This window comes from Camelus dromedarius, chromosome 11 (assembly GCF_036321535.1).
Source record: "Camelus dromedarius isolate mCamDro1 chromosome 11, mCamDro1.pat, whole genome shotgun sequence".
In the NCBI taxonomy this organism is placed as follows: Eukaryota; Metazoa; Chordata; class Mammalia; order Artiodactyla; family Camelidae; genus Camelus; species Camelus dromedarius.
This window is the reverse complement of record NC_087446.1, coordinates 55,722,740-55,736,009: the sequence shown is the minus strand read 5'-3', so window position 1 is coordinate 55,736,009 and position 13,270 is coordinate 55,722,740. Positions and strand designations below refer to the sequence as shown.

At 51.7% G+C, this 13,270-nt stretch overlaps 1 protein-coding gene across 1 annotated transcript; it reads left to right on the top strand.

Moving 5' to 3' along the window:
• The first annotated feature begins 432 nt into the window (after positions 1–432).
• On the top strand, positions 433–11,448 carry LOC105094605 (keratin, type II cytoskeletal 72). The gene is made up of 9 exons (XM_031462502.2): positions 433–899; positions 2,358–2,572; positions 5,071–5,131; positions 5,505–5,600; positions 6,373–6,537; positions 7,122–7,247; positions 9,201–9,421; positions 10,055–10,089; positions 10,852–11,448. Exons 1-9 carry the CDS (start codon positions 438–440, stop codon positions 11,040–11,042), a joined length of 1,572 nt encoding a protein of 523 aa, XP_031318362.1. The 5' UTR covers positions 433–437; the 3' UTR covers positions 11,043–11,448.
• Positions 11,449–13,270: the final 1,822 nt, after the last annotated feature.

The following is a 13,270-nucleotide window of genomic DNA, read 5'->3' as shown; positions in this document are numbered from 1 at the left end:
CCCCTGTTACCACCTCACCCCCACCCCGCAAACACACATACCCAGAGAGGCCAGACCTACTGAGAGCTTCCACCAGAGATCTGGGCAGTGATCATCCCCGTAATTGCAGGGCAGCAAGGGGAGATAAGGTAGTCAAATTACCATGATGCAGGAGGTAAGCAAAGCAAATGCAGGGTTCTGGGCCATTTTATAGGGGATTCATGGGAAGTTCAGGGTGGAAGAGACAAAAATCTCAGAGAGGAGATGGTAATTTCCTCAATGAAGAATCCAAGAGGGCCCATGTGGCCTAAAAGGTGTTCCCCACCTACAAATTAGGCTGACTCCCGCCAGGCCCCGCGCTCCAGCTATTTAAGGGGCGAGCGTGGACCGACAGCCCAGCCGCTCTCTGCGCCCTCGCCTGTCTCCCGCGCCGCCCATCAGTCCGCGACCTCCCAGCCATGAGCCGCCAGCTGCATCTTTACCAGGGCGGAGAGCGCCTGGCTTTCAGCGGCTGCTCCGCCGTCATCTTGGGCCGGGTCAGCAGCAGCTCTGCTTCCTTCCGGCCTGGCGTCAAGGGCACGGCCACCTTTGGCAGCCGGAGCCTCTTCAGCCCGGGGAGCTGCCGGCGCCTGGCCCTGAGCACCGCTGCCGGGCGGGGCGGCTCTGCGCTGGGTGCCTGCGCCGCGGCCAGGGGACACGGCCGTCTGGGCGGCCTCGTGGGCACCGTCTTTGGCAGCACCGGGCTGGGGCCCGCGTGTCCATCCGTGTGCCCGCCCAGCGGCATCCCTCAAGTCACCGTCAACAAGAGCCTCCTGGCCCCGCTCAATGTGGAGCTGGACCCTGAGATCCAAAAGGTGCGCGCGCTGGAGCGGGAGCAGATCAAGGCGCTGAACAACAAGTTTGCCTCCTTCATCGACAAGGTGGGTCCTGGAGCCGCTGCTTGTCCCTGCATTGGTGACCAGTGTACATGGGGTCTCCCTCTGCCACTGACCGGGGTGTGGGAACTTGGGTGAGTTAGATAACCTCTCTGAGCTTCCCTTTCCTTTTCTGTAAAATGGGTGGCTCTAACCCCACAGGGTTGTCATAAGGACAAACCAGATGTTTCTAAGGTGTTTAGAACTGTGCCTGGCACACCCTCCCTGTAAAGGGGAGCTTTGTTCCTTCTTTGCAGGAGCGGACCCCGGGAAGGGAGAGGGATGTTTCAGGGGCAGGAAATGGTGGAATGGGCCATCTGAGGGTCTCCATATGAGACAGAGAGATAGGGACACACATCCAGGACAGAGGGTGTCCCAGGACATGATGCTTGGTGGCTGGGGAAGACTTGGAAGATAGGAAGTGGGATAAGGATGTTAGCCGGGGAGGCTTCTAGTGGAGGTGAGAGGAAAGGGCCAGAACATTGAAGGGGGTGCTGAGGGGAGAAGACTTGGAAGGAGGGCCTGTCAAATTACATGTGTGTGTGATGTAGGTGTGCGTGTGCCCAGAACTTGAGGTAACAGGGAAGATGGCTCTGGAGATTCAGACTCAGTGACCCAACGAATGGGAGGAGACAAAGACTGGGCTTCTTGTCTCTGCCAGGGAAGGTCTAGTGATAGAGGATGTAATACACTAACGGCAACTGACATCCGTCAGTGCCTGGGTGAGTCCCAAGTGGTTCTCATTCATCAATGCACCACCTGTGATTCAATTATCATTCTGCCTTGCAGTGAAGAAACCGAGGCAGAGAGAGGCCAAGCAATGTGCCCGGTCACTAGAACAGGCAGCAGTAGCCTGTGTCCCTCATGCCTATGCTTGGGAAAAGGAAGTAAGAGGGTTGGTGGAGAGATGGCGGGAGTGGAAAAAACATAGCCAAAGAGATTGGCGAGAAGAGGGATGCTGGTAAGTAGCAGAGGGCTGAGAGTTATTCAGGACAAAAATGTGAAACCTTCAATCAAGTATAAAGGAAACTGATAAAAGATGTGATAATCTGCTTCAGAAACCAAAGAAACAAACTGAGAGCTAATTAGGCTGTAAGAGAGAACATACTCACCACCAAAGTGACTTTCCCGTGCCATTCCCCAGGCCCTGCTTCCTTGCTTCTCCTTTCCCTTCACTCTGAAACCACCAGCATTAATAGTAAAAGAAGCTGCCTCAATCACATGTTAAGTCATGGTAGTGGATGATAGCATTGCCTAAGTCCACCTTTTAGACTGGGTCTTATTTCTTGTCTTATAGACAAGATGGGCACGTCCCCCTGGCTGAATCCACTCTGATGAACCTTGCTCTTTCCCGCCCTTCACTCCAGGACAACGGCATCAGATTTCTGGGGCCCTGTCCCCACCCTTGAGAGGAAACAGCATTGGAGGAGGGGATTTGGGGCTATGATCGCCTTTGGGTTCCAGGTGCGGTTCCTGGAGCAGCAGAACCAGGTACTGGAAACCAAGTGGGAGCTGCTGCAGCAGCTGGACCTGAACAACTGTAAGAACCACCTGGAGCACGTCTTTGAGGGCTACACCAGCAACCTGCGGAAGCAGCTGGAGGTGCTGTCCGGGGACAGGGTGAGGCTGGACTCGGAGCTGAGGAGCGTGCGGGACGTGGTGGAGGACTACAAGAAGAGGTGAGCGGGGAGGCAGAGAAACACCACTGGGGGGTCTTGAGTACAGATGAGGTTATGATTTGGAGCCAGAATTTTTGCCTTCTTGGATCTTTTGCTGATACCATTGCCACTTCCTTTCCTGTAGGGGAGGGAGAGAGATATGGACAGAATGAGACTTAGGAAGAGAAAAGATCTACCCAAAATGGTGCTCCAAGTTGCCTAGGAAATGTGCTCAATTTTTAACATTGTAAATGGAGGAATGGAGGGGAAGAGAATTGTCTCAAAACCAGATGGGTAACCCAAATGGCTTTACACCTCTCCTTGAATGAGGTGTTCCATGGGAATTCCTGGAATGTGAGACATCCTTCCAATCCTAGAACAAATCTTCAAGCTAAGCAAAAACGAGTTTGTAAAACTTTTTTTTTCACGATGAGGCATATCTGTGCTGCTGAATCCCACCGTTAAAGAGAACAATTGAGGTTATACTTGGAACTAGAGATGGTTTCTCCCTCCAAGTTAAGCCAATGAGGTGCGAGTGGTGCATCTAGGCTCAGTGTGATCTGCTATTTTGGGGGTTTGCTTCCAGGTGCCAGGATTTCTAGGGACAGATGACTTCTTCCACGAGGGAGTAGAGATGGTCAGAACTGAGCTCTTTGTCTTGGTCCACGCTCAATCGGCTTGTCCAGCCCTATGCTGAAGTCCCCTCAAACCTGGACTCTGGCCTGAGCCCTACATGGAAAGCCTGAGGGAGGAGGAGACATGGGCCCAGAGCTCTGAAAGCACACAGATTGTGGGGACAGGCTTAAAGAACACCTCCAGAGAGCCCCCACTTTTTACTTGTGTGTACGCACTCAAACACAGTTTCCAAAACCTTAGCTCATTCAATTTATAGAAAACATTTGCTTAATTGAAAAAGCCAGCTTTCATTGTCAAACCAGAGAGGTTAAGAGCTGCTTTCTATCAGAAAAAGTTTGGCTTCACTTCTAAATACAAAGAAAAATATAAACATGTACTTCTCGGGACTATTTTAAAATCCATCAGCAATAAACTTAGGATGACCTCTTGTACAGTAGGTTATTGAAAACATTAAAGATTAAAGTGATGGAGACTTAATATAATTAATACATCTACTTATGTTCTAAAACAAGATAAATCAATATGTACTTTGTCAGGGTTTAACTTTTAATTAGCTTTGTAATGTATTTTTAAAATTAGAAGCTATTTATAAAGTTGATAGTAATAAAAATGCATTGCTTTTCTTTGTAAATGCTGTATGTGTGTACTGAACTCTGATATTTGGTTTCTAGAAGTAAATAATGGAAAGTTATTTATAGCATATGAAGGTCATTAATTTTGAGAGCCATCATGATCAAACTTTTTCTACGTATTTTATGAAATAGAAAGATATAAATTGTTAAAAGCTAATTGGTCTGCAAGTAGCATATATACTTTTATTTCTGTTAATAGGAGGAATATAATATGATAAAGTAAGATAATGTGATAATGTAAGATAATATGAGATAAAGAGTGACTGTAATAGAAACAACTATTTCCTAGTATAATTTGATAAAAAGTTTTCAATTATCTTTTGAATAACACACAAAGCGCCTGAGATAAATCCTGTAAACTATGTTCTGAGTGTTTTATCCAGGGAACCTAGAAAAATCTGACAGTCTCAGAAAATGTTCCAGTCACATTTTATTTTATTTATTTATTTTTTAAATTGAAGTATAGTCAGTTGCAATGTGTCAATTTCTGGTGTACAGCACAGTGTCCTAGTCATGCATATACATGCATACACATGCATACATTCGTTTTCATTCCAGTCGCATTTGAAATAACCCACTTCATGAAACTGTACTACTTCAACCATTCAACAAATTTTTTCTTTCTTTCTTGGCAACCAGTGCCTTAGGAAGGAGTAAAAGCTGGAAAGAATCGCTCATGTTAAAGTACACGCAAAAAGCTCTTTTCTAGCATGACTTATTTCTTTCCAATGCTCTCTTCCATTTGTTCTCACAAATGTCCTGTAATATGCTTTTTCACAATAGTGAGGGATGGAATAGTGAGGTCTTTAAGGGCAATGATCAATACTCTTACCTCTTCCCAAGCTAGAATATCTGTGTATTGAGACCGTCCCATTCCCTTCTGTCTGAATGTATTTCTAAGACCTTGCTTTACCTGGCACAGAACTCTGTCAGAAACAGGTAGAACGTACAGCTTGAAGGTGGGGATAGTGTTCTGTTTGGTGCCTGGGAGGTTTTGCCCCCTGGGCTAAGGCACATGGTGAGGCCCAGGCAGATACATTTCAGGGTAGGCTGCCTGTCAACAAAGGAGCTGGACATTGATTCCCTGAAGCCTGTTCTTCCCATCCCCTTTAGGAAGGCTCTGCGTGCCCCATTTGTAGACCACTGCCCCACAGCTGTGGGCACAGAGGCGTTCACTGACTGCTCAGGCAGTGTCTGCAGAATGGAACTATCCCAGTGGCAATGCTGTCTCCTTTCTCTCACCCCACACAGGTACGAGGTGGAGATTAACAGACGCACAGCTGCTGAGAACGAGTTTGTGGTGCTCAAGAAGGTAAGAGTGGAGCAGGAAGGGCTGGAAGAAGCCAGAAGCTACCTCAGTGCCCAGGACAGTGCTGTTCGTCGGCTGAGGGAAGGGACCTTATGGGTCACTTAGTCCCTTGGGCAGGGGCGACTAGAATTGTAATTGCCCACTCTTCTCCAAGTCCCTTCCCTGGGATGGAGCTGCTCCCAGATCCTTCCAGACCCAGGCACTGGCCATACTTCTGGTGCAGCCATTGCCCTGCTCATTGGTTGGTTTTGCTCTCAGGGATTGGGCCTCCCATTGAAGCATGGGGTGGGGGAGTGGAGAGAGCAGGGAACCTAGGGCTCCTGGTGGCAGGAGGGAGGATACAGGGAGGCAGCTGGCCCCTCTCTGTCTTCCCCAGGACGTGGACGCAGCCTACATGAACAAGGCTGAGCTCCAGGCCAAGGTGGATGCCTTGACAGAGGAGATCAAATTCTTCAAGTGCCTCTATGAAGGGGTAAGGACATCCCTGACCTCTCTGGGGTGCCCTGCTCCTCTTATAAGTAGCTTCTGGCCCTTGGCTTGGACGGTTGTGTGGACCAAAGGTTGGCAGAGGGACCTTTGGACTCAGTGCAGCTGCCATTTGCTGAGTCCCTACTATGTGCTGAGCAGTGGGGTAGGCTCAGAGGAGAATGTGATGGAGAAGAAACGATTCCTGTCTCCAGAAATCCGCAGCCTGGCAGGGAAACAGCATGTAGGGAGCTTTAGGAGAGCAGTGGAAGGAATGGTGAGTTCTGCCCGAGCTGTCAGAGAAGGGTCCTGGAGAAAGCTGTGCAAGGTGTCCGAGGTGCTGGGAAGGGCACGATGCCCTGGCCTGAAGGAGCAGAGCAAGGGGAGATCTGGAGGCCAGAGCTGCGCTGAAGCATGAGAGGCCCGGAGAAGGGGAGGTTGTTGGCGACTTCGTAGAGGATGCTGAGTGCCACGTAAGGAGTTCAGACTGATTCCACAGGTGAAGGGTGGCCATTGCTGCAGAGGGAGTGGACTAGGGTGGGAGCAGCCCTGAGTGCACAATGGAGAGGGCGGTCCCACGCTAGGGCCGGGAGCTGCATGCATTCATCTCAAACCCGTGGGCACTGGCACTCCAAGGATCTGCTGAAGGCAGAGTTCAAATGCCAAGGAAGGGCAGGAAGGGGCGGGGAGGTGGGAGTGGATTTGCCAGGGAGGATCCAGAGAAGATCCCCCCTCATGAGAACCCTTTAACTGGCTCTACTCCCCTAACTGTCCCCCAGGAGATCGCTCAGATCCAGTCCCACATCAGCGACACATCTGTTGTCCTGTCCATGGACAACAACCGGGACCTGGACCTGGACAGCATCATCACTGAGGTCCGCGCCCAGTACGAGGAGATCGCCCTGAAGAGCAAGGCCGAGGCCGAGGCGCTGTACCAGACCAAGGTGGGCCGAGTGCCAGGTGTGCCGAGGCCCAGTGACCACAGCTGCCCCCTGCTGTCGTGTGTGCATGCTCACATGCAGGTGCTTCTGTGTGTGCGTGCACTTTCGGCTGGGCAGGGACTTCCTTCCTCTTGGAGCTGGGCCTTGTGGAAATGCCTTCCTGTGATCCTGAGAGATCAACCATAGTCTTGGCATGTGTTGGGGACATATAGGGGTTTAGCCCTTCCCCTGCCATGGCCCTTGATGACAGCTGAGGCCACATAAGCCACAACCCTGATAAGATTCTGGTGCTGTTTTTGTGGCTAATCCATCTATCTCAGCTTTTCTTCTGTTTCCAGTTTTGTTGAAGTGAGGACAGGAAATTCAAACTCCACCTAGGCTCGCACATTTGACAATTGGGGTACCTGTTGACCTGGGGCAGGGCCTGCCTACCCAGAAGGAAAGGGCTGTCTTCCCCCCCCTTCTCTTGCGCCTGCGCAGCTTGGATAAAGAGAACTGCATGCGGTCCCCCTCCCCCTCCTGGAAAACCCTTAGTGGGTGAATTCTCAACCGTCCTGTGCTCCTCGTCTCTGACCCCCCAACCTCAGATCCAGGAGCTGCAGGTCACGGCCGGCCAGCATGGGGATGACCTCAAACTCACCAAGGCTGAGATCTCAGATCTCAACCGGCTGATCCAGAGGCTCCGCTCGGAGATCGGGAACGTGAAGAAGCAGGTGGGTTGGATGAAATGAGTTCACTCCTAGGGTTTGTTGAGCACCAATCAGTATGAGACCAACTATGGAGAAAAGGCAGACAAAGGTCCTCCTTCGGGAGTTTACAATTCGGGACGAGGGAGCAGTCGGGACTCCTAAGGAAGGATGAAGCCCCCTTCTCTGGACAGCTCGTGCCGTGAGTGCTGTAGGGCTCCAGGGGGCTCTGGCTGAGTGAGGACTGGAGTGGGGCCTCCTCGAGCAGGTGGGGTTACACCAGGGTGGATTTTAGGAAAAAGCTGGGAAGGAAGAGCCTCTCAGGCTAGACGTGGCCCAGGGGCTGTGCTCTGGGTTTGCCTTTCCTGGTGGTCGTGCTGTGGGGGCGCTACACCACATGCCGCCCACGGGAGCACATTATTGGGGCCGTACCTGTGATTCCGAAGCAAGCAAACCCATGAGTTTCCCAGAGTTTGTGGAGACCGGTGCAAGGATTTAGGGTCTCAGCTTCCTGGGCAATCAAGTCATCCATCTCCTTGCCCTTCCCCTGTACCACTCCCTCTCTGTGTGCCACACACACATACGCACACACCTTCCTCCTCAGTGCAGTAGGCTCAAGGCAGTGCAAAGAAATAAGAGCAGATTAATTAAGAACCTCTGGTGTTTTTATTTAATCAAATTCTGCATAAGTGAAAGAAAATCACAAGATGTTTGAAGCTACCTTTGGTACCCAATCACCGTATTTCACCATATGTATCTGCTAAAATGCTACATGGTCACGGCTGGGTGAGCTTATGACCAGCAAGCGACTTTTTGCGATGAGAATGCCGCTGTGCTTTGGAGGTCAGGGGAGATGTCCTCCGCGGGGGAGCCAGCGGGAGTCACTCTCGATGCTCGGTCCCCAGGGCAGCTCCTCTTGGGGGCTCACAAGACCCAAGCTTCCGGAGTCCCCCAGGTTCACCTGCAGGGTCTGGGTCAGTGCAGGACAGAGGACAGGTTGGCTGAATTCAGGTCGTAGAGCTTACTGCCGCCGCCTTGAATACTTAGATCCCCGCAGCCCTGAGGATGGAACTTGCTTTTTGATGGTTAGGAAGCTGGGTTTTAGGTGTTTCTGCTGAGGCTGTGAGCCACTCCCCAAACCACTATGGGTGCTTGCACGGCTGGGGGCCTGCCTGGAAGAGGAGGGTGGCATTGGCTGGATAACAGTCAAAAATTCCATCTGGCCTTGGGATCAGCTGCGCTCCTTGGGGTGAAGCAGATTTGACTTCAGAAGAAGGGGACACACCGGAAAAAGAAGCCAATACTTTGATCCCACCAAAACTTTAGTCCAGTGACCAGAACACACACCCAAGACTGAAAGACTCTAGAAACACCTTCCTCTCCCCAGATTTCAGGTGGACGCATCGCTGCACCCCACCTGCAGTTTCCTTCTGCAAGCAACACCTAACAGCGATGTTTGTAAACTTATAAAACGTGTCAGTTATGCAAAAGTATCTTTTAAGGCTGTGCCTGGTGGCATGATCCTCTGGGGATTTTAGAGGCCAGATTCTCAATGTGGTAGCTTTATTGGACAGACCTTTTATTAATAGGCACTTTATTGGTCCCCAGGTTTTTTTTTTCCCCACAATTTACTGTATCTCCCAAGACAACCTTCACACTGTGGGGCAGAATTAAAGCTAGTGACCCAGAAACTTTGCATGGTAGGCGTTAGAATCTTACAGTCGAGGTTACAGACCAGGAGGGAGGGTGGGGCCAGGCTCCCAGGTCGCCACCTTCTCCGTCCCTCCGTCCCTCCTCTCTCCCGAGGAAGGACACTCCACCTTCACATGCAGAATTCACCTCTAGTGATGTCCAAAGGTGGAGAAACCAGGAGGACCTCAAAGCATTTACTGTCAGTCAGGACCTAATGAGGGGAGGTCTTCTGAGCAGATTCTCAGCATTGTGCTCTGACCCAAAGCACTGAATCCATTTGCTCCTCAGTGTTCCAACCTGGAGATGGCCATCGCCGACGCCGAGCAGAGGGGCGACTGTGCCCTGAAGGACGCCCGGGCCAAGCTCGATGAGCTAGAGGCTGCCCTGCATCAGTCCAAGGAGGAGCTGGCTCGGATGCTGCGGGAGTACCAGGAGCTGATGAGCACCAAGCTGGCCCTGGACGTGGAGATCGCCACCTACCGCAAGCTGCTGGAGGGCGAGGAGTGCCGGTGAGGGTCGGAGGGTATCTATTGTCTGGAGCGTCCTCTCTGTGCTTTAGTAGGGAGGTTGAAGGCAAACAGTTTGGTTTTGTTCAGGTCCTACTGAGATAAAATCTTACAGAGAATGGTCTTGAAATAGTGCAGTAAGAAAGAGCAAAGTTAGACTGCAAGAGGGACTGGATTGTAAAAATCCCAAGGTGGTAGGAGAGGAATTAGAGAAATTAGTAAATAGAACATTCCTAACCCCTCATGATGCATTCTTAAGGGGGGACAGGGCAAAATGGCCTCCAAGAGTCACCCAAGTTCAAGGTTACTCTCAAAAAGCCTAAGTCCCAGTGACGATGTGAGCTCATTCCTCTTGATCGTCTAAGACCAATGACATAACTGGCCAGAAGCAGAGGCACAATTATCCCACGTATCAGATAATCCCAAAGCCACTTTGATGGAGAGCTGCCTCCTTGTAGCCCATATTCTTGAGAGGTTTCTTGAGAGGTCCCCCTGGGGTGTTTGGGAAGAAAGGAGGCTGGGCTGGCGTGGGAGGTGGTACGTCCGAGAAGAGAGGCTGATTCACAGAGGTGATTCCCTAGATCAATGGGGTGATGGTTTATGGAGGGTTTATCTGCTTTTCTTCTCCCTCTTCAGGATGTCTGGTGAATATCCAAATTCCGTGAGCATCTGTGAGTATCTGCAGGATGCTGGTTCTACTCTTGTCCCCGACCAGAAGTCTGTCTCTCTAATTCCACGACACCAAAGAGAAGTCAGAATAACAGAATAACAGAGTGGGTTCAGGGGAGCCTTAGGGACACAGAGAGGGCTGGCTTTAGTAACCAAGGAGGAAAATAATATCATGAAATATAAAAGTGTAACCTATAGAAAGATCAAGTGACACCCAACAGGATATAATCCAAAGGTCTGTTGTGAGAATGATGCCTAATGACTCCAAGCTATTTTTGTTGAGGCCAGTCCATAGAAAAGGCACCCGATTGCAGTAAGAGGGATTGAGGGGCGCCTGAAAGGGTGAATGATGAAAAGGCAGAAATAACCTCCTCCAGAGTGAAAAGCTGGAGTCAGTGCAGGGGAGGTGCTCTACTGTGAGAGGCAGGGATACTCCCAGCAGCCCATTCTTCAGCAGCAGCATCAGAAGGCCTCTGTGAAGTGCCTTTCTTCATCTGGCCCTGCCCGGGGGCAACTTCGCTGACAGAGCCTGCTAATGCTTACAGCCCGATATTGACAGATTGACACAGATGAGTTAGGGAAAGATCAAACACGTGGGACCAAGTACATGAAAAATGACTCGTGCTGATGCAGATCTCTTACTAAACTAAAAATAGCCAATGGAGAATGTGTTGTCATGTGAAGCCACCCCAAGGGAGAACTAAGGGAGAAGTCAGGATGCCCCAAGAGGCTGACCGGGCTGGGTCTTCTCTCGACCGTTGCAGCCGTCATCAGCAACACCAGCCCCGGGGCAGGAGGGCCTGGCTTCAGCGTGGGCTTTGGCACCTCAAGTGGTTACAGCTACAAAGCCTCGGCGGTGGACGTCAAAACCAAAGGCAGCTGCGGAAGCGAGTTCAAGGCTCTCCCTGTTAAAACCTCGGGTGGCAGCTGTGCAACCAAAAAGGCCTCGAGATGAAGGACAGGCGATGGCTGGCTCTGTGAGCACAGAGCTGCAGACTCCATCCGTTTCCTCCCGCTGTCCTCATCTCCTCCCCTGGGTCCCCTTCCCAAGTCAGGAAAGCGCTTCTTCTGTAACCACAATCCCAGTCCCACCCCCTCTTCCTGTTGTCCTCAGCCGGGCGGTGCTCTGGTGCAGGAGGTCCAGCCGTCAGCTCTCTTGGTGAGCTCTCCTCCTCGATCACCTTTCAATGGGTCCCTGCCTCCAATGCAGAGATAACACACATACCCAGGATGCTTCCCTGTGGCCAGGGGTCAGCCCCTCCGTACCTGTGCCTTTCTGCGTCTTCACAGCCAAGGGGCTCTCATTGTCCTCTGACTGGGGTCATGTCTAGGTCCTGCTTCCCCCACAATAAATGGTCAATGCCAGTGGATTCTGTGTGCTGTCGAATCTGTTGCCAGGGATGTCGACATCTGAGCTGCCCTGTCCAACTTTTCTTGGCCCAGCTCTTGCTTCCTTCAGGGTCCCTGGCCTGACACGGATCTTTGCCGTCTTCTCCTGGCCAGGTAGGCATTGGGTGACAGCTGCTCCTTGTAAACTGATGCGCCTCCGGACAGGCTTGGGGTTTCCAGCGCACTGAGGCACCTATCCACAACGGCCTGCAAGACAGGAGCTATCATCCCCGACACCAAGGGGCTCAGGCCGCTGAGATCAAGGAGCCGTCACCCAGGACTGTCAGGCGTTCAAGCTTCAGAGTGGCCTCCTGTTTCCCTTCTCAAAAGCTCCCACGGTGTCCCACCCCGCCTACCTCCTGTTGCCAGAGCGATCACTCCTTTTTCCTTTCCTCCTGACTCTCCTGCCTACCCACCACCCGGTCCTGTTCCCCTACACCGGCCCTGCCTTCCTCTTTTTCTGGCCAGTTCCTTCCCACTATACGTTGGAGGCCTGCACGTTCACCTCGTGAGTCTCTGCCTGTCATGTCTGCGGAGCAGTGGCTCACTGCACCAGGCTTTAGCGAGCGGGCCACGGCTCCGGCCCTGGGAAGACTGGAGCAAGCAAGCAGGTGCACACAGCCTGTCCTCACAGAGCTCCCAGTCTCTACGTTAGAGAGTAAAACTAAGCAACCAGCAAAGAGACGCATGACACACTGTCAAGTAGTGATGGCGGCTGTGAGACAGATTAAGTGGATTAAGAAGGGTGCTCTTTGAAGCGCATGCGTGTTTCTGTAAGACTGTTTTCTCAGGAGCATTTAGCACCATTGCCTTGAAGAAGGTGCAAAACAGGAGAGTTGAGGGCAAGCCCACCTTCCAAGGATAAGCCTCATATGAGGGTGGCATTCAAGGCCCATGGCCCCTTCTCCGCCCCATCATTCCCCAGCCTCACACTCCAGTCTTCCTTCCTGCAGGCCTTCCTTCACAGCCCAGGACCTTGGCAAAGGTGACTTTCAACCTCAGATGCCCACTTCCCATTCACTGACAGCCACACCTCCTTTGTGGCCCTGCTGAAATGCCGCCTCCCATGGGCATGCGTTTTCTGTTCCCTCCAGGTGGACTCCTTCAAGTCATCCAGCATTAAATGGGAAGGAACATTAGAGCTAGTGGCCCAACCACTCCCGCAATGCTTCCACTTCATAGGCGAGCAAAGGGCGGCCGGGATGTGCTCTGCCCCAAGTTCACAGCGCTGGTGAGCACCAGGGTGGGGACTGGGGCCCTGCACAACCACAGCACTGTTCCCGAACCTGGATTACAGTTGGTACTTTATTTTCCTGGTGTCACATTAGCTGTGCACATGTCTGTCCCCTCCTCTCACCCCTCACAGCCCCTCGCTCTGTTCCAGGGCCCTCTGTCTGGCTCACAGGCTGCACTCGGTATAAGGTTTGCCGCAGGAAGGCATAGAGTCCACGCTTCCAGGCACGATGCCTCATTGCCTGTCAAAGTTTTCGCTGTAGAGGAGAGTTGAAAATATGAAAATGGATAACGGAAATGCCTAGAATATAGTTTGCAGCCAATAGATGTTAGTTGTTATTATAATAATTACTATTAATGTGTGTTCATGGGGTGCTGTGCTCTGGGTCAGCCACAGCAGGACTGTGCCCGGAAACTTGGCTCCGATGGACTAAGTGCAGGGCCAGGACCAGCACTGGGTCTGTTCACTGACACACAGTCCCATTCAGCCACCAACTGCTAATTTCCGAGCAAGAAGAGTGACTCCCTGGTGCCTGTATTTTGTGCATCCACTGTCCTCTG

Bases quoted from the DNA above. Each gene is read 5' to 3' on its own strand.
- LOC105094605 (XM_031462502.2), top strand. From the start codon at position 438: ATGAGCCGCCAGCTGCATCTTTACCAGGGCGGAGAGCGCCTGGCTTTC. The intron at 5,132-5,504 runs GTAAGAGTGGAG...TGTCTTCCCCAG, and splicing joins AGTTTGTGGTGCTCAAGAAG to GACGTGGACGCAGCCTACAT. The intron at 7,248-9,200 runs GTGGGTTGGATG...TTTGCTCCTCAG, and splicing joins TCGGGAACGTGAAGAAGCAG to TGTTCCAACCTGGAGATGGC.